Source organism: Leptonotus elevatus, chromosome 2, assembly GCF_054856555.1.
Source record: "Leptonotus elevatus isolate MCC_2025b chromosome 2, RoL_Lele_1.0, whole genome shotgun sequence".
Taxonomy (NCBI): domain Eukaryota; kingdom Metazoa; phylum Chordata; class Actinopteri; order Syngnathiformes; family Syngnathidae; genus Leptonotus; species Leptonotus elevatus.
Window position 1 is genome coordinate 3088861 of NC_141240.1, and position 20358 is coordinate 3109218.

Here is a 20358-nt window from a genome sequence, read left to right on the forward strand (position 1 = left end):
CGTTTTGCTAGTTTGCGACCTTGAACGAACCCTGGCAAAAAATCAATATCCGCTACCTTGGCAACACAGGTAACATCACATAACATTTTCTTTTTGACCGACAGTTCACTCATCCAAACTATGGTGATACCAGGGTTTGGAGGATTATGTTAAAAATGTATTTCAATACACTTATTAGTTAGTTACCTGTTAAAAAAATTTGTTAAACCCATTATATTAAAGTAAGGTGACGTAAATAATTTTAATTATTTGTGGATTAGCTTCCGGAAGCACCCAGAAATCAAATTCAAAACCTCAGAACTGTGAGGCAGACGTGCTTGTTCACTGTGCTATGGCTGGATGGACGGACGGACAAACCAACTGACGAGGGAAATTAGCTATGCTTTGTCCATAACAAATTTGTTGTTATGAGTAACATGGAACAAAGAGAATACAATATAAAATACATTTCAAGAAAACAGTAACATAAAAAAAAATTGGCCTTTGAAATTCTATTTTCGTATGAATTTATGTGAAAAAGAGATATTGAAATAAGCGATTCATGGTTGAATGGATATCAGGCATGAAAAGTAAAATCGATTTTTGATATCGATTATTATTTTCTTTTTCTTTTTTAACCCAGCCCTATAAAAATGTAATCCTGCTAAATAATCCTTATTTTTAATAAATGACTTTGTGTTCTTTTTCTGTAACTGTAATAGAATACATTTGTTGTATCCTGAATATGTAACAAAGGTTCATGTATTTCATTACTCCCCAAGCCTGGATGTAAGATAGCATCTGTTGATTTTTGGAGGGTGCTATTATACTGTATAACAACAATGCAATTAAAGGGTTATTCCTCTTGATAGGAGATTTTTCTTTACATAGGGGCATATTCTCCCGGGTGCTTAAGTCAGAAATGGTGCGCTGCTGCACACTTTTTTGGCCGAGAAGATTATTCCACTGACTTATTTATATCAATTGCACACCTTCATGAAACGTACGCATTCTAAGTAAAAAAAATTGATTCTGCAATATATTGCGATATTACAGCATGCAATTCTTGTATTGATTCAATATGCGGCTGAATCGATGTTTAAACATAATTTTTTTATGGAAATATTCAACAAAACGTCTTACTAGGGGTTAGGGTTCACACTTTAAAGACGGAGAAATGTTAAGGCCTAGATACACCAATCTGACGTTACCAGCAAATTCGATATGGCGTCGGGCGTTGAGGCATTTGATCACTGTGATTGGCTGTTAGCTAGTGAATTAGCGCACAGGGCAAGAAGAGGAAGGGACGAACGCGGATAAACGGTACTCAACTCAACCTTATGGTTTTTGAGGACAGCACACATGAATATTAAAGTCCCACATAAAGAGGATATGACCATATTTCAGGGGGTAGGTGTCGGTCACATTTGGCCGACATCGGATTGGTTTATCTAGGCCCTTATATTAACTCATTTAATTTCAGTTATTTTCATTGGAGCAAACCCTTCAATACCAGCTGTTATACTGATTTTTGACTGATCTTGCAAACCCCACAGAATATTGTGTTCTATTGTTAAATAAACATGGAGCCTAACACAAGAAAAATGTGACTTCTTCTTTCTGCAGAAAAAAAGTGAATTTCTATCTTCTTTCTGTTCTTTAGCTATCAGTGTTAGAATAGGAGGATCCTTTGTTGACATTTTTTAGCGCATGCGCGATGGTTGAGTGGCAGAAAACATGGCTGGCTGTATAGACACAGCGTATACGAAGAAAGTTAGCAGGCGAAATCGCAGCTAGTTAAGCACTTTAACGGCCGAAGGGCGGAGGAGGTTTACGGAGAAGCTTAATGTATGTATTGGCGACAAAAATGAAACTATTGAAGGCCCATATGAGACGTGGGATGATGAAAAAATTTGGTCCGGCTCACCTGTTTTCTGGCCACACATCTGCTTTGGGGACATTTACTCTTATTTAATACAAAGTCCTGTGCAAAGCTGGGTAATTATTCTTCATTGAAGTGTTCTTTGTGGTGCCAAAGGGAAGGCGGGTCTATCGCATTACAGTTAAGTTTATGAAAGTATGTCACTCCAAAACCATCCCCCCAACACACTCAACAATCATTAGTTCCATGGGGGAATTAGGTCAACAAGCAGCACACCTTATTCTTTATTTATTTTTGGAAATACAGTGACTTTAGTACAGTGACACTTGTCTTGTGATGTGAGAATTTCAATGGAATCTGGTCTCTAGTTAACAACTAAATATCACAGCTTACACAATTCTTCTTTTCAAATCTAGTATTGGACAAACATGCAGTCATGTTACGTAGCATTAGCATACTAGCATTGTAGCACCTTTAATGCAGCTGTCAGGATAGGACTTAACAACTATAGCTACTGTGTACACAAGTGAGGTTGGCAGATATCAAAACACAGATGCAGAATGCAATGTTTATTTGGATAAGATAAACAATATGTGGACACTCAAGGGAAAAACTAGGCACAAAAATGTATTTTGTCTCATTTATTGGAATCCATAATACAATTCTGATACTCGTTGCCTTTTGATCCTCTGTCGTAACGCTGGACGGCTTTTTCTGTAGCCTATTCATTTACTGATCCAGGATAGCCCATTTCAAGACAAGGAACAAGTCAGGGTGGTTGTCGATCGCGCTTTGGAACACCTGAATAAGACCGCAAAACAATATGACTCAGCGGATTTTATAATGCACAAACCCGATTTATTATTTCTATAAATCCTCTCCAAATAAAAATTATATAGTCACAAGTGCAGCCATTTCTTTGATTTTTTTGGTGGGAATGCGATAAAAAAATATTTTTATCAGGCCCCAGATGGGCCGTACAATTGATGACACAACAAGAATTAACCATCTGCTTCTCTTTATCCTCTTCCAAATGTGCAAAACCATCAAACAACGTGTAGAACACATTTCTTGCCACACAGTTTGCCGCGATGCAACGAACGAAACATAAGCAATACATCACACAGGATCCTCCTACAGGCTATAGCTAAGTTTGGTCAAAATTCCAATTCCTGACAAGAAAACGTAGAAAAAGAACCTTTGGTAAAAAAAAACATTTCAAGCACAACTTTAACTATTTGTTTCTTTTGTGACAGCTCCAACATCTAAATAATGTTTTCCTGATATAAAACAGCATTCCAAAAAAGGGCTTTAGATAACAAAATATCAGTTTATTGCACATACAATTTTGGGGGGAGCTGATCTGAGTCCAGCGCTGCCGCAGCATCCAGTGGTCCAGGGGTCATTCCTTGACGTGCAGCAACTCGAACGCCGCTGTCATGCTTTGATGCGCCAATGAGGATGTTTTGTTGTTGTTTTTTAGCCCAAAAACAATCTTCCAGGGTCAACTGTTTTGTTCTGCCCAGTATGTCATCTGGAATGAAAGGAGATAAGGAGACTTGGTGGTGGAATGAGGAGGTGCGTAAGTGGATCCAGAGAAAGACGTTAGCTAAGAAGAAGTGGGACACTGAGAGGACTGAAGAAAGTAGACAGGAGTACAGGGAAGTGCAGCGTAAGGTGAAAGTAGAAGTGGCAAAGGGCAAACAAGGGGCTTACAATGACTTGTATGGTAGGTTGACAGTAAGGAGGGAGACTGTGATCTATACAGGTTGGCAAGGCAAAGAGACAGAGATGGGAAGGACGTGCAGCAGGTTAGGGTAATAAAGGAAAGGGATGATGTGTTGACAGATGGTAGTAGTGTGATGAGAAGATGGAAAGAGTACTTTGAGGAGTTGATGAATGAGGAAAATGAGGGAGAAAGAAGAGTAGAAGATGTGATTGTTGTGGACCAAGAAGTAGCAAAGATTAGTAAGGATGAAGTGAGAAGGGCATTGAAGCAAATGAAGAAAAGGCACTCGGTGTGTTAGTGTCCATTTTTAAGAACAAGGGAGTCCAGCAGAGTTGTGGCAACTACAGAGAAATAAAACTGATGAGCCACACAATGAAGCTATGGGAAAGAGTAGTTGAAGCTAGACTGAGGGCAGAGGTGAACATTTGTGAGCAGCAGTATGGTTTCATGCCAAAAAATAGTAACACAGATGCAGTATTTGCTTTGAGGATGTTGATAGAGAAGTACAGAGAAGGTCAGAAGGAGCTGCATTATGTCTTTGTAGATCTGGAGAAAGCTTACAACAGGGTGCCCAGAGAAGAACTGTGGTTTTGTATGAGGAAGTCTGGAGTAGCAGAGAAGTATGTTCAAGTGGTGCAGGACATGTAAAAGGTCTGTAAGACAGTGGTGAGGTGTGCTGTAGGTGTGACGGAGGAGTTCAAAGTGGAGGTGGGACTACATCAGGGATCAGCTCTGAGCACCTTCTTGTTCGCTATCGTAATGGACAGGATGACAGACGAGGTTAGACAGGAATTTCCATGGACTATGATGTTTGCTGATGACATTGTGATCTGTAGCAAGAGCAGGGAACAGGTGGAGGAGAAGCTAGAGGTGTGGAGGTTTGCCCTGGAAAGGAGGGGAATGAAGGTTAGCCGTAGCAAGATGGAGTATCTGCGTGTGAATGGGAGGAACCCAAGTGGAAGAGTGAGAGTTACAGGGAGAAGAGACCAAGAAGGTGAAGGAGTTTAAGTATTTAGGTACAACAGTCCAGAGCAAAGGAGAGTGTGGAAAATAAGTGAAGAACCGTGTGCAGGCAGGCTGGAACGAGTGGAGAAAAGTGTCAGGTGTGATGTGTGACAGAAGAGTTTCAGCTAAAATGAAAGAAAAGGTTTATAAAACTGTGGTGAGACCAGCAATGTTGTTTGGTCTGGAGACAGTGCCACTGAAGAAAAGACAGGAGGCAGAGCTGGAGGTGGGAGAGATGAAGTTGCTAAGGTTGTCTTCGGGAGGATTTAGCAACCCCGCAAAGGACGTCAGACCCTGCTGATTCGTGCTAGGCTAGGCTAAGCTAGGCTAGGCACTGGGGTACCTCAGACGCTACTGCAGAGTCCCGGCGGGCGCCTCAGCTGCATCCGCGGCCAGAAAAGGACACACGTCCGCAGCCGGATCCGCGGGGCGGACTCGAAACACAGCCATAGTATCAAGTGTGTATCATGTGGCGATGTGGCTGCCCGGCTGCGAAGTGCAACGCATCTACTTTATATCCATTCCGCCACACGAAATGCTCACTTTGCACACAGTGCAAGTCTCACCGTCTCCGCTTTACACATTAAAGATGATAACTTATTATCATTTACTTCCAAATTCCATGGCGCTATTTCCTTGGTTAACCCCCGCCGCTTGATGACATTATGCACATAGTGTCACTGTAGCAAAGTAACGCCATGCCGCACACTGTGTGGAAAAATGAAGTCTCACTCTGTGCCACCGCGCAACTCCAGATCTAATAAAAAAGTTATTAAAAAATAACCTCATATATTTATCCGAGTCCTGATTGAGAGACAACGTCAGATTCCGATCGAGTCAGGAACCACGTGATTGCGCCCATTTCCAATCAAGTGATCGGATCAGAACATCCCTACTATAAACATCCATCCATCCATCCTGCGAGAGACGGGGTACACCCTGAACTGATCTGAACTGAACAACAACTAACACAACTTGAATGTTAACAAAGACCAATTGAAGCAATTCTTTAAAATGGAGCAAGTGAGCTTTCTAGATGTTTGCATCAGATTCTAAATCAACACGAGGAAATTGTGGAGAATGTTTTGCATGTTTTTCCAGTTTTGCAGTTGGGAAAATGTATCATAAAGATAATTGATTTTTCTCAGTGTTCCTCTTGTCATCGTTTTTTTGTTGTTGCTGTCATTAGTGGCGAGTCGGGTGCAGGAAAAACAGTCAACACAAAGCGAGTGATCCAGTACTTCGCCATCATCGCCGCTCTTGGTGAAACAGTGAAGAAAGGAGTATGTTGTCTTCCATTTATTCCAAAATGTCTGATGAGCATGTGATCTGTGTTACAACATTGTGACGCTATCTATGACACTGATCATCACATCGGTTTGTGTGTTCTCAGGGATCGTTGGAGGACCAGATCATCGAAGCCAATCCTGCCATGGAGGCCTTTGGAAACGCCAAAACTATTCGCAATGACAACTCCTCCCGCTTTGTGAGTGCGACCACCGCCACTGACTAGAAAGTTCCCCTTATTATGACCACTGATGGACAACTGACACCTTTTGCTAAGCTCTGGCCCCCTTGTGCAGTATGATGTTTAAAACTACATCCATCAAATCATTATCAGATGTGGAAAACCAATCAAGACACTAGGCTAACATATTTATCACATTGCAAACGTGTCAAAGCAATACTGCTAGCTCCCTGTTTACAATTCAGTCATTCAAAACCAAAAGCAAAACGCATAAACCCCCTACAAACAAGAGCAGCTAGCAAGCCTTGTTAGCTCAGCTTGCTAAGGCCCCTTGTTAGTGTGGAGTAACCTCTCTGGGTCGGGGATTAGGTCCTGCCCCAAGTGTTCAAATGTCTTGGGGTCTTGTGCACGAGTGAGAACTGGATGGAGCGGGAGCTCGACAGGCAAATCAGTGCAGCGTCTGCTGTGATGTGGACTCTATATCGGTCTGTCGTGGTGAAGAAGGAGCTTAGCAAAAATCTGAAGCTCTCTATTTACTGGTCTATCTGCATTACTACCCTCATCTATGGTCACAAGCTGTGGGTCATGACTGAAAGAACAAGATCCCGTATACAAGCGGCCGAAATGAGTTTTCTCCACAGAGCGTCCGGGCTCTCCTTTAGAGATAGGGTGGGAAGCTCAGTTATCCCAGAGGGACTCAAGAGTTGAGCTGCTTAACTTCCATGTTGATGCCAGATGAGGTGCTTGAGTTAGAATACCTCCCTAGTGAGATGACCCGCTGGAAAGACTGTATTGCCTGGCTGGACTGAGAATGCCTTGGGGTTCCCCCGAAAAAGTTGGATGATGTGGCTGGGGAGAGAGTCTGGACTTCCCTGATAAAGCTGCTGGTTTGTTTGTTTGTTTGTTTGTTGTGGTGAGTCTGTGTTGTCCATTGTCCACAGGGGAAATTCATCAGAATTCACTTTGGGCCGACAGGAAGGTTGGCATCGGCTGATATCGACATTTGTAAGTTCACTTTGTGACTCTTTGAAACATTCTTATGTGACAAGGAAATATTCAAATTCATATTTTTTATTTGTTGAAACTGAATATTAGATTTTTTTCATCAACATTTTATAATGTTTCAAAATGAAATAGAATCAGTATTATTTATATTAGGGATGGAACGGTTCACAAAATTCACGATTCGATTCAGTTCTCGGTTTTGTGCTTGCGGTTTTTGGTTCGGTTCAGTATGCAGTGACTTCAAATGTATTACCGGTATAATTCCAATGTCCATTTTTATGTACCGGAAATGTTGCGGTGGATGTATAAAGACTTGTAAAAGGACAGAGCACAAAGCAGACAAACCGAATAAAAACTGATGAATGGTTTTTCCACCCCTAATATATGTGTGTGTGTGTGTGTGCGCGTATATATATATATATATATATATATATATCATGGAGGGTGGGTCCGCATCTGATGACATCATAGGGTGCATTTCCATTACAGTTTTTTTTAAAAAATAAAAGCGATATTGTACTATTTCAATAAAGTACAATTTCGACTTTCCATTGAAGAGCGTTTTGCTTCTGAGGCACAATTCTTGTAATGTCCCGTCTCGCGGGACCTCGCAGTTCCGCTCATGATGTTTACGGAATACAGAAGCCCAGAGTTCCTAATATTACTTTAAAAACATCTCCTTACCCTCATCGGGCGGGTACGGGCATTTGGTGTTGGTGTTGTGTGTGCGCGCGCTTATAACTCCTGTTATGGTACGGACGGATGGATTTCAATGACGACGTGTGCCGTATGTCATTAGTTTCCTCCTTGCAACGGCCATTTATCATGCAACGATATGGGACATGCATTGAACGGCGGCATATTGACTCCATAGCTGAATCGCTTTGTGCTTAAAAAGACTTTGTTATCCCCTCCAGGGGCAGCTCCGACACGAAAGCAAGTGGCCCCGTACTTCCTACTTCCTTTCCTCCGTGCTGGGCGGGGGTCACATGACTACAGGGAATGCGCAAAAAGTGTTTCCATTACACTTTTGCGAAATACTTCAATTTCGACACGTCTCAAAAACCGCCTCATGAGAGTGTAAAAACCTTTTTGCGTTTTTTAATGTCAATCAAAACTGCGATAAAGAAATCCTAAACATCTAAAAGGGAAGTCAAGCTGGCCATCACGGCACGATGTGGGCCAACTTAAAAGTAAAAGTCTACTGCTATTTGCATTGCTGTCAATGTATTATTTGGTAAACTTTATTTTGATGTTCACCTTAGTGTATGCGGCATCTTACGTTGAGTATGTTTCAGCTTCCTTGACATGTCTGAATGGTGTCGAGACAAGCGGCAGAAAAAAAAATCATTATTTGAGGATTAATTTCCCCCAAGTTGCCAAAATGCTCTCTCATACATGCGACATGCATGATGAACAAGGCGTTTCAACTTCTTCTGCTGCCATTATCGTGAATGTGGACTGATGTTGCTTTCGTGTGAATGTTTTGGATCCTGTATATTTCAATGACTTGTGACTCTTTTTGGATCCTCATCAGACCTTCTGGAAAAGTCCAGAGTGGTATTTCAGCAGCCAGGAGAGAGAGGCTACCACATCTTCTACCAGATCATGTCCAATCAAAAGCCAGAACTACAAGGTAACCGCACTCACTGGCTGGACAATACACACACATATTGTCCCTGCAAACTTAGCGTGCTGCAAAAAAAGCTTTCTTGAACATGTTGTGTAAAAAACAAAACATATTTGCTCAGAGAATCCATCCAGCCATCCACGACCATTTAAACTTTCATTCACACAGTTACTCAGTGGAAAGTTAGGTGTTATGCCACTCCACCATTAATAACATTACTGAGAAGGATATCTGAAACAAATCTTTTAAAGACAAAAGGGCTTGCACAGAGAGCTCAGTATTGTTCATTCGGTCATCTTACCGATTCGACATGTCATCATCATTGCTCTCTCTCTTTTTTCGTATTTTTCTTATTTTTTGTATGTGTGTGAGTATGTGCGTGAGTATGTGCATGTGTGTGTGAGAGTGTGCTCATTAATTCACCTAAACCTATTAAAAATCCCATACCATTCACCTAAACCGAATACTTCAGAATTCAGCTAGTGTCGTGAAGTTGTCAGGAGACCCAAGGAAGGATCAAAGAAAAGAAAGAAAAGTGAAATCCAGCACCGACCAGACATCACTGGTAATACCTTTAAAAACTCATTTTGCCACTTGTTGTTGACGGAAGACATCACCCATGCTCAGGAAACAGGTAGCGACCAATCATGTTTCAGTTTGCTGACAAACCCAGAAAACTGGTGAGCCATGATTGGTCGTTACCTATTTCCTCAGCACGGGTGATATCATCTTCAGTCGACCGTAAGTGAATTATTATTTTTTTAACTATTAATTGTACATGAAAAATAATTAAGTTATCAAATGAATTCTTGACAAAACATAAAAATAACTTTTTTACTCCTGAAAATGTCTCAATGAGTCAAGTATCCTTTTAAAAGTAAGGCTCCCCGACTCAATCAGGACTGCGCTCCATCCCCCCAGCGCCGTTGAAGGATGGTGTCCCAGGTGTGTGGAAGCATGTTATTTCAATGGCCTCCTTTATCCATCTCTTGAACATAACGGTTTCTGAATTGTGATGACTTTTCCATTGTCCCAATGCAATGATGTGGTTGTGTCTTCTGCAGTAGTCTGTTATGGCTGATTTCACGTTTTCTTGTTCTACTTTTTGTTTTTGTGTTCTGGTAAAATGTCCTGTTGTTTCCTTTTTGCATTTTGTTTGATATTCTTTTCATTCATTTTCAAATGTATGCCCAATTTCACCAATGTATGTTTTATTACATGAGTTGTATTGAATTTTGTAAATAATATAGCATTTCTTGTCCAGTGGTATAATGTCTTTTGGGTGCACGAGTTGCTGTCCAAGTTATTGATATGGTTTTATTACTGTATGTATTTGATATTTTTTCATGATCCATTGTATGGTTTCTGTTATTCCTCTGACGTACGGAAGTGTTATTATTATATCCTTGTTTTCAGTATTGGGCTGTTGTTAGTTTTTTTGCTTTCCTTTCTTTTTTCTTCCATTCATTTTGACTGGCTTGTTGCTTTCCTTTGTTGATGGCCCATTTGAGATATTGGCAGAGGGTGAGAGCGTGTTATATGTGGTTTTCTTCTTCCTGTCTCCTTATTGTCAGTTATGATGTTGAGCCGGTTGTAAAGGGTTGTGACTACCGAATGTTTGTGTGCGGTGGGGTGTTCTAGGGTGTATTTCACAAAGCAGGTTTAGTGAGAATCCTGAGTCAAGAAACCCTGAAATGTGGGAAACTGCGTCTTCCCTTTCAGAAAGGGAGGTAACTGAAACCAGAGGAAAAGAGGTAACTCTTGCCTGTTTCATAAAAAGAGGTAATTTAAGCTCTCGGTCAGTTACCATAGTAACACATTCCATGAACCTAACCTGGTCGGTCGCAGGTTTTACACAATGAACCTCGAGGTTTTCTCTGTCCCCACCTCCTCTCACCCACACACGACATTTCATTTCCTCATTCATTCATTGCTTTATTGCGCAGGGAATTAAATATTTGTCGTGAGATTGTTATCATCACAATCCATCATCGACATCATACACAACTTAATCAGTCCATAAATTTGCAACATTACCGGCGCTGTAGTCATGCGCTCACATCGCAGCATATATTGTGTGTTGTGCTCCGCTTTTTTCTTATAACCATTTGAATATTTTTATATTTCATCTCAAGTCAAGTGCGCTTCTCCCCCGCAGGATTGCACCTAAATGAAATGAATTAATGAGCTACAATTCAACAGGTTTCCCCTGTAATATTATTGTGATTGCAAAGGACTACATTAAAATGTACGCATATACACGAGCAGCAACGTTCTCCCACGCCAAATCCCTCTATGGGAAGCTGCTGTGGTGTTGCACTTAATTTTAAAGACATGTTCAAATTTGCTATATGATCGCATTAAGATTTTCGGTTGAGAGGGGTAAAAAAAACGCGGAAGCAAGAGGGCGGCAACGTGTTCCGTTTCCCCGTTGCCATGATGACTCGACGAATCGGGGCTCCATTGAAGTGGACTTTTTACTGGAATGGCAATGCCAGGTGAAACTACTCTGTGTTGATATAACTACCTCAAATCAGCTGTCCTGGAACAGAAAACGCAGATATTCCTCTCTCAGTGTATGTCAACTCGCTGTTCAGGGTTAGTCTTGGTATTTGTTGAACATGCTTTGTGAAATAGACCCCTGATGTCCAGAAGAGGTATTAGTCGGTGTGTGTGGGTTTCCTGTAAATTCAGATTTTGATGCTGCTATCATCATTGTGATGTACTGTATGTTCAGGTCTCGTGGCACTTTTATCACTCAAAAGAACTGCTATTCATATATAAAAAATAAAATGCTGGCAGGATGTATACAGAGAAGCATCTGAACATTACTCACCAGCATATGATCTTCCTACGCTGCAAAAAAACAACTTTAAAAGTAACTTGATCGTGATTTTTTTCTATTGCTCGCTAATGCGGCTACAACCTAACAGTGTATCAGAACGTGCTGAACCACACTGCCTAAGTGGCCAAATCGTGTACAACATAAACAGCGGTCCCAATAAAGGCACATACAAACTAGGGCAAGACAGTATAAAATAATTTAAATAAAATCAATATTTTATATCGATTCTGAATCGTAAATGAGAATCGTGATTCTTATGAGAATCGATTTTTTGGGACACCCGTAATATATAATATGGTGTTAATTGTTTCTAAGTGACTGTAGGATTTCACAATATGTAATGTGTGCAATATGTTCACAATCATCAATTATTACTTAATAATGTGTTACAATATGTTCTCTGCAACTTTTTATACATTACGTGTACGTCTCTCATGTTTCAGACATGCTGCTGGTGACCAAGAACCCATACGACTACCACTTTTGCTCGCAAGGCGTCACCACTGTGGCCAGCATCAAGGATGGCGAGGAACTGGAACTGACGGATGTAAGGAAAACTGAAGTTCACTGTGAAAACCTGTGAGAATGATGATGATTAGGCCTATGGTCGCAGATAGCACTGGAGACAGGCCCCTCTCAGATTCCTCCAATTTCACCTCATAAGGTGCCATTAAATCTCAGGTTCAAACAAAGGACATTGAGGCTGCATATACAGATTTCCTCACCAACCTCTGGGGCACCACGTTGACTTTGCTTGTTTGTAGGAGCAAAATAAACGATAAAAATCCTATTATCAAGTATTCATAATCTGAAGTTGCTACTTTAGTTAATCATGGAGTTCTTTGCTTTCGTAGGAGAATTACTAATCCACTCAGTAAACACAAATGATTCAGCAGAAATTGAATTTCTAGACAACAAATTTATTTAGTAAACACACATATATCAGTCACAGCCTAACCTATTAATGAAACGGAATAAAAATGTGAATCAAAGATAAAAAGAAAACTTGCAACCTAACTAACTAAGATAAGAAAAAGGGTAGATGAAAAAGGTAGATGGGGGATAAAGATGGAAGCGTTTGACCTGTCAATTATTTTATGTTTGAATAAAAGCGTTGCACCAGTGGTATATGGTCAGATTGCAATGCAGGCGCAACTTACGGTCTGGTTCAGTCGCACGGGAGCGAGAGAGAGAGAGAGCGAGAGAGAGAGAGAGAGAGAGAGGCTCGAGCGTCGATCCTCGGTTGAATGCTGGAATGCTGCACCAGGTCTCCGGTTGGTGGCGAGGTGCACGCGCGGCGTGGAGGCCGCGGCAGGTCCTTGGCTGGCGCACGTCTCGCTGGAATGCTGCCCGGGAGTCTCTGGCTGCTGGTCGGTGATGCACGCGCGGCGTGAAAGTCGCGGAAGGTCCTTGTGTGGCCGGCTCGGACTCACGGCTGGAACAGACACGCACGCCTTGGGGGATGCGCAGGATGTTTTCGAGTCCTTGCTTGATGCGCGCTTTGGGACGCGCGTTGTGGCTCAAAGGGTAGTCACCCTCAGCGACCACGTTTCTCGTGATGATAAGGAAAAAATCATGGGGGAGTTGCAGGGAAGAGAGTTCAGGAAAAAGAGTTCCAGGAAAAGAGAGCCCTTGAGCGGTTCATGGGGAAGAGAGTTCAGGAAAAGAGAGCGAAGTTCCTTCGCGCGCTGGTTTTAAAAGCTGTGTCACCAGGGGGGAGTTGGGCCGTAGCCCCGCCCCGCCCCTTCCGTGCGCATGAAGCAGACTTGGTCGACTGAGACCAAGCTTTTGGGATAGTATTTGATAATTTTTGGATCAGAATTTATGCTTCATTTATCATTCTGAACACATTTCACACATTACCGCGATCATAAAGTTATTGAATCCGCTAAGCTAATTAGCTAAACTTAGGTGGCTACAGAAATTACACACATCATTCATTTGAGATAGACATACAGGTTGTGTACAAAGATAAACAACAGGAGTTATTTGACGTCAGTCAAGTACGTGTATGTCCCGAAATATGTAGACTTCAGATTAATTAGGAGCGGCAGGATTCTTGAGGATAACCGATAGCGACCGCTGGAGGACAATGTTGTACCATATAACTTCCCAAGGGCATTGTTTAAAAAAACAACAACACATGGCTAATTCCTGTGGATAGACCAGATCATAAAAGATGGTCTGTGGACTGCTTGTCAGACAAGATTTCAGGTCTGTCGGAGCTGTGATATGCGTTTCCTGGGGGTTATAAAACGAAGTCCAGTCCCTGCTGGGGGGAAACTCAAAGAGTCCTTTTGAACTGAAAACACAGAGTTAAGACACGCACACACATTCCCCAGGGGAAAATGTTTAAAAAGGCACATAAAATGAAAAAAAATTGAGGGTGACGGGCAATATTCGTTACAAAGGTAAGATTTATTATATGATCGTTGCTTATGTCACGATTTTCTTCTGAAGATTTTAAGCCTACCTTTGGGCTGTTACTTCTGTCTAATTACTTTGGTTAACCCTCTCCAGGCAAGCACTGCATATTTGAAACAATTAATTGCTTATCCCCTAATTAATCCACATTCATATATTTTTTTAGCCTTTTTTTTACTCAAAAGTACCACTGCAGACCTTCGTCTTGCATTAGCAACAAAAGGTTTCCTAATAGCTCACTAGATGGCAAGCTGTCTCACTTTCAAAATATCTGTCTTCATGGCTTCCCTGAAATTGATTTTCTAGGCATTAATTTCATGTAGGTATCACTACCAATCTCCTTTATTTTGAAACAATTTCTGCGTAAGATGCCTCAATAGAATATAGAAATAGAGTAAATGCCAATTTGTAGGTTTTATCTCCTTTAGGTTTTACCCCAGAGGCAGCTGTATTTCATTGTTGTAGATTTGTAACGTGTGCCCGGACATGTACCAAAGGATGCCACATGCTTTATCTATTGGTTTGCCTATATTTTTAGCAACAATTCATACTAGGGTTATTTTCCCATCACCAGTGTTTACTTATTACTTTGAGGTCTCAATGATGGTGTATCCTATGGAAAACAAAATAATTTGGAGTGAAGTTACACACCATCAGAGGCAGATTTGATCAAAAGTAATATTAGTAAAAGTAATAATAATCATAACCAGACTAGACGTTAGACTAGACCAGTAGTGGGCAAACTTGGTCCTCGAGGGCCGGAGTCCTGCAGGTTTTGGATGTTTCCCTGCTCCAATGCAGCTGATTCCAATCAACAGGATCGTTATCAGTCTTATGCAGAGCTTGCTGTTGAACTGATCATATTTCAGCTGTGTAACATCCAAAACCTGCGGGGCTCCGGCCCTCGAGGACCGAGTGTGCCCACCCCTAGACTAGACTGATTCGATCATTTTCCCATTCATGCTGATAAATTTGGACGATGCAGACTGCAAGAATGGCTACACGCAAATGCAAAGTAGTTTTGTGCTTTACAAAGGACAAAAACAATTATTGGGCCACCACCTGAAGAATTGACATTCAGACATGGCCTTCTCAATTAGGATTTGAGATGTTGGTGTAGCATTATTGGTATTATAGTTTGATGCAAGGGGATCAAAAGTTATTGTTATTTTTGTAATTTTGTTCCTACTATTGTACGTTTTCAAATTTTTTACTTACCAAGTTGTTTTTGTTGTTATTCTGCCACTAACCTTACCTTAACCTTTACTAACCGGCATTTTGTAACATTGTTTTGAAACCTGCTATGCAAATATAATTAGTGTTTATACCATATTCAGTCTTCAGCGTTTTTACTACACTGAGCCAATGCTGCAAATCTGCAACATCCCAGAATGCATTGTATGTGAAGGTTTTACACACCAAAAAATCTGAATTGTATATTACTACCCCATATGATAATTTTCCCCAAATATCAGATTTTTCTTGTTACTTAAGTTTAATTTGAGCCTCAGGGGTAGTGGTGTGGTGACACAGTGTCTTAGTGACACTGATCAACTAGCGTTTTGTTGTAGGCATAGGGTTCTATAGCGCTGATACGTTATATTAATTTTCACATCCAAGCAGCAGTGGCTTCCGTAGGTAAACTTTAGGTATTTTTGGTGCATTTACACCATGATGTATAGTAGCTAAAATGTTGAAGCAGGCAGCTAGCAAGGCTAACGCTGAGAAAGCAGACAATAACCATACCTGCAATCGATTGGTTCTGGATTTTCAGCTGCTGGCAAAACAAAATGTAGAGAGCACATATAGGTGTCTTCGGTGAAATTTTTTCGCATTAAATTACTGACATTTAATTGTACATGCTTGAACCCAGTGGAGATATTCCTCTGGAAACTCTCTTCATTTGATTCCAGTCACAACATCGCCGGTTACAACATCGGCAGTCACATAGCGGCAGACGCCAAAGCAGCAGAGGTTTGTTGTAACTATAATATGTCTGTTAAGTATATTTATGGTGAAATAGCGAGTCAGTTCACAAGTTTTGCCTCGTACAAATACACTCCCTCGCCTGCCTGTGTTTCTTGTCCGAAAATCAACTGGCCACGCCCATGCGCTGTGCGCTGTTCTAAAAATAGTAGTTTGGGCGTAATTGTAAACTGCCCTATTGCCTGTTGACGAGATGTGGCAGTTGTTATGCTATGTTTAGTAGCTACTAACAATAATAAAAGATCGAGAGTCTTCACAGACAGAAATAATGAACAGCATTTCCTCATTCCTAAGTCAAGCCAAATGTAAAATAACAATAATAAATAAAAAAACATTGTTATGCTGTATGCACTATAGATAAATCCCAATAATACTACTTTTGTTATTTAATATGTGAATTTCATTTTATTTTAGTTTTTATTTATGTGAATGTTGTTGCTGTTGTTTAGATTTGAGTGCATACACAAATGTTAAAATATGTTTTGATGGGCAATTGTCATTCCAGACAAATAGCTTTATCATGTATGGCTAATGTAGATATTTAAAAATAAATAAATATTGTTTAGCCATTATTTCAAATAATACAATGGCTTTTTAGTGTTGTATACATAACCTTGCGCTGCAAGCTGAATTCTCACGGAATTTGTGAGTTTACTAACCCATGAGAATCCATCTTGTACCGAGTCCGCTGATTTTCACCGATATGTACCACTACCAATCACAAAGCGGTATTGTGTCTGGGGACAGGATATGCGGCTGTGATGAAAACAAGAAACGCAGAGGTCATAGGAAATAAATAAACCTAACTGGCAACCAGTTCAGAGTGAACCCCGCCTACTTCCCATTTGCGCTCCTGATGATGATGATGATGATGATGATGATGATGATGATGATGATGATGATGATGATGATGATGATGATGATGATGATGATGATGATGATGATGACGATGACGATGACGATGATGATGATGATGATGACGACGACGACAATGTCACTTCTTACAGCACGCTATGGACACACTGAACTTCACGCCTGAGGAAAAGTCCGGCTGCTACAAGCTTGTCGGTGCCATCATGCACTTTGGCAACATGAAATTCAAGAAGAAGCAACGAGAGGAGCAGGCTGAAGCGGACGACACAGAAAGTACTACATATTTCTTTCACCTCAACCTCATTTCTTGTTCATCCCTTAAAAGGAGACATTTCTTGCACATTCTCACATTCTAAAAATTAACCAGGTCTCGATAAAAGTTTTCTTGTGTTAAGATACCCAAAACATATAACGTTACAGTACTCTAACCTTTAAAGTTGACCTTAATTTGATGTCCAACTGTCACGGCACCAATTGAAGAGTTCTGTTGAACTTCTACTGGTCCTTTTATCTTTAATGCTTGCAAAATTATACTAACAGTAACCACCACAAGACTTTATATTCTCAGTTGAAATACTGTATTCAATGGATGCTAGAAATATCGAGAAACGGCTGTGGAGCCCTTTTCTGCCAGATGCAGAAGATGGTCTGTCCTCTCCAAAATTATCCCATTCTTATACTGCCTGAGCCGCACCCATGTAGGAGCGCAGCAAAGCCTAAACAATGTGTTGATATCTTCCAATGTGTGACTACCCGGACTTCACTGTTTTCCAGAGGTAAGTGTGCAGGTAGATGAGAAGATACAGAGTCAGGACAAAGGTCACAGCGACACAGGTCACCACTTATGTGCCAAAGAGGCCTTATCTAATAACAACAAGGAGCTAAACATAAAAATTCCCCTGAAAGCTTAATATCAGTAACTTTTTGTGAGTTATTAATGTTCAGTGTGTAAACCCTAATAATCTGTGCATTATTTGTTCATTCGTATTTCAAAACTCAACAGACACTAAAAATGATAATGACTTATTTTCTCAATTTTTGTGCCAAAACCCAAAAGGAAAGGACTAATTTTCTGACTTCCAATATTGTGCACAAATGGGCGGACAGAATATTGGCGATTTGGAAGGGTGTGTTAAATTTGGATATTGTCATTTGCCACAAGTTTTGCGAAACACAGAATCAGGAATGAGAGCAGAAGCGTCATCACAAGCCGCTGTAAAAAAAAAAAAAGTGTGCCGCCCGCAACTCCACCCACCGCGCATCTGCGAGCTTGTTTTGTTGAGTGCACAGACTTACATATGAATATACATAATAAGGCCATGAATGAGCGTTGCGAAGCAGTGCTAGCATTAAAACATCAACCTTTTATTTTCAGGGTTAAATTGAACATAATTTTATAAATACAGGTGAAAGGAGTCAATGTGGTAACTTGAAAGCCAGAAATAAAAATATTACTGGTTCTATCAAAATAGTTTAGAAGATAATACCTAACTCTTCAGGTTACTAGTAGTAGCCCATTCTGATTAACAGCTCATGACAATAACATTTACCAACATGTTTAACATTTAGTCTTGACATTTTATGAAACACAGCCCAAAGCAGGAGGTATATTTGAGACAGATAGGTCACCTACCAAACAATCTTTATAGCTAGCCTTTTTGTTGTGTCCCTGAAACATTTTACATACAAAATAAATGACTTCGGAGTTTCACATAAAGCAGAAAGTGAACACCAAGTGGATGTATACAGAGCCACGTGCACGTTTGTCACACACACATGCTGTTGAATGGCAACGGTGGTTGCTAACAAGTGTTTCATTAAATTTGACGTGTTACCTCCCCCTTGCATGCAAAGGTTTTACTACACCTGTTGCATGTTGCACTCCCAAAGCCATCCTTCTGCGATGAAAAATGAATCCAAACATTCAACCATTTTGTGCTTGAAGTCATTTTCCTGCGTACTCTCGCACACACACAGAAAGAGGTGTTTCATGTTGAGAAACCCCCCAAAAACCTAGATATCAGTCCGCCGATACCGCAAACCTGGGTATCGGAATCGGTATCGGGGGCCAAAGAAACGGTATCAGAACAACACCAATTGCAACAGTTATTGGGAAATCAACACAACACCCTGCGATTTTGCAAGTTCACCTCCTTAGAAATTATGGAGGGGTCTGAAATTTTCCTCATAGGTGCATGTCCACTGTGAGAGTCACAATCTAAAATAAAAAATCGGAAAATCACATTGTATGATTTTTAAAGAATTTATTTGTATGGTAGTGCTGAAAATAAGTATTTCAACACGTGAGAAAATAAAGGTTAATATTTAGTACAGAAGCCTTTGTTTACAATTACAGAGGTCAAATCTTTCTTTACCAGGTTTGTATACAATGCAGGAGGAATTTTGGCCCACTCAGTTTCAGCTCCCTCCAAAGATTTTCCTTTGATTTTAGGTCTGGAGACTGGCTATAGGACACTTCAAAACCTTGATTTGCTTCTTACGGAGCCACTTCTTGTTTATACTGTCTGTGTGCTTTGGTTCGTTGTCATTTTGGAAGACCCAACCACGACTCATCTTCAATGCTCCACTGAGGGAAGGGAGGTTGTTGGCCGAAATACATTTATCTCTCACGTTTATCTTCTCCTTGATACAGCGCAGTCATCCTGTCCCCTCTGCAGAAAAGCAACCCCAAAGCATGAGGCTTCCACCTCCATGCTTCACAGTAGGGATGGTGTTCTTGAAATGGTATTTGTCCTCTTTCTTCCTCCAAACATGGCAAGTGGAGTTAAGACCCAAAAATGTGTATTATGGTCTCATTTGACCGCATTATTTTCTCTCATGATTCCTCTGGATCATCTAGAGGCTCTTTGCCAAACTTCAAACGAGCCAGGATAAGTGCTGACTGCAATGTAAGATTTTATACCATGACGTCTTAGTGTATTAGCCACAGATGGGAAAAGTACTGACATTCTGTACTTGAGTAAAAGTACAATTACTTGCATAAAAAATTACTTTGGTAAAAGTACTCATTCAAATAATTACTCAAGTAAAAGTAAAAAAGTACAGGCTCTAAAATGTACTTCACAAGTAAAAGTAAAAAGTATTTTTACCGGATGTTTCCTCCTCGTGTCATAATTTGAGGACCATTAAACCTAAAAGATCATCACTTAACAAACCCTTAAAACTGACAAAATCGCCTCATGAAGCCCTTGCAACTTTTTTTAAACTCCTCTAAATGGTGCCCTTGGTTTAAAGATGCAATGGAAATTAAGTTTCCACTGCATCAACCAAGAATGCCATTTAGAGGAGTTAAACATATGTGTTGCTTTGTGAAATCTAAATGGAACCAAGCTGGTCTATTACGCTAATATAGCATTTATTGCTAGACTAATGTCATTAACCCACTGATCTGAATATATGACTGGATAGCCGATAGGCGAAGACTTTTGAAGCCGCTAGGCCGCTATATTGCTCCTCCCAAGAAACATTTCTCGGCTTACGATCCTATACATTTACAGTATCAAAGTTGGAG

At 40.6% G+C, this 20358-nt stretch overlaps 1 protein-coding gene across 2 annotated transcripts in view; it reads left to right on the top strand.

The window, feature by feature from the left end:
- LOC147178168 (myosin-7-like) overlaps positions 1-20358 on the top strand; it is a 94777-nt gene that overhangs the window by 29018 nt on the left and 45401 nt on the right. For both annotated transcript variants that reach the window (XM_086070000.1, XM_086070001.1), the window contains 6 exons: positions 5785-5878; positions 5989-6081; positions 7005-7068; positions 8606-8704; positions 11987-12090; positions 16961-17099. In XM_086070000.1, the coding sequence (XP_085926126.1) occupies positions 5785-5878; positions 5989-6081; positions 7005-7068; positions 8606-8704; positions 11987-12090; positions 16961-17099 (593 nt within the window). The remainder of the gene's footprint in view (positions 1-5784; positions 5879-5988; positions 6082-7004; positions 7069-8605; positions 8705-11986; positions 12091-16960; positions 17100-20358) is intronic.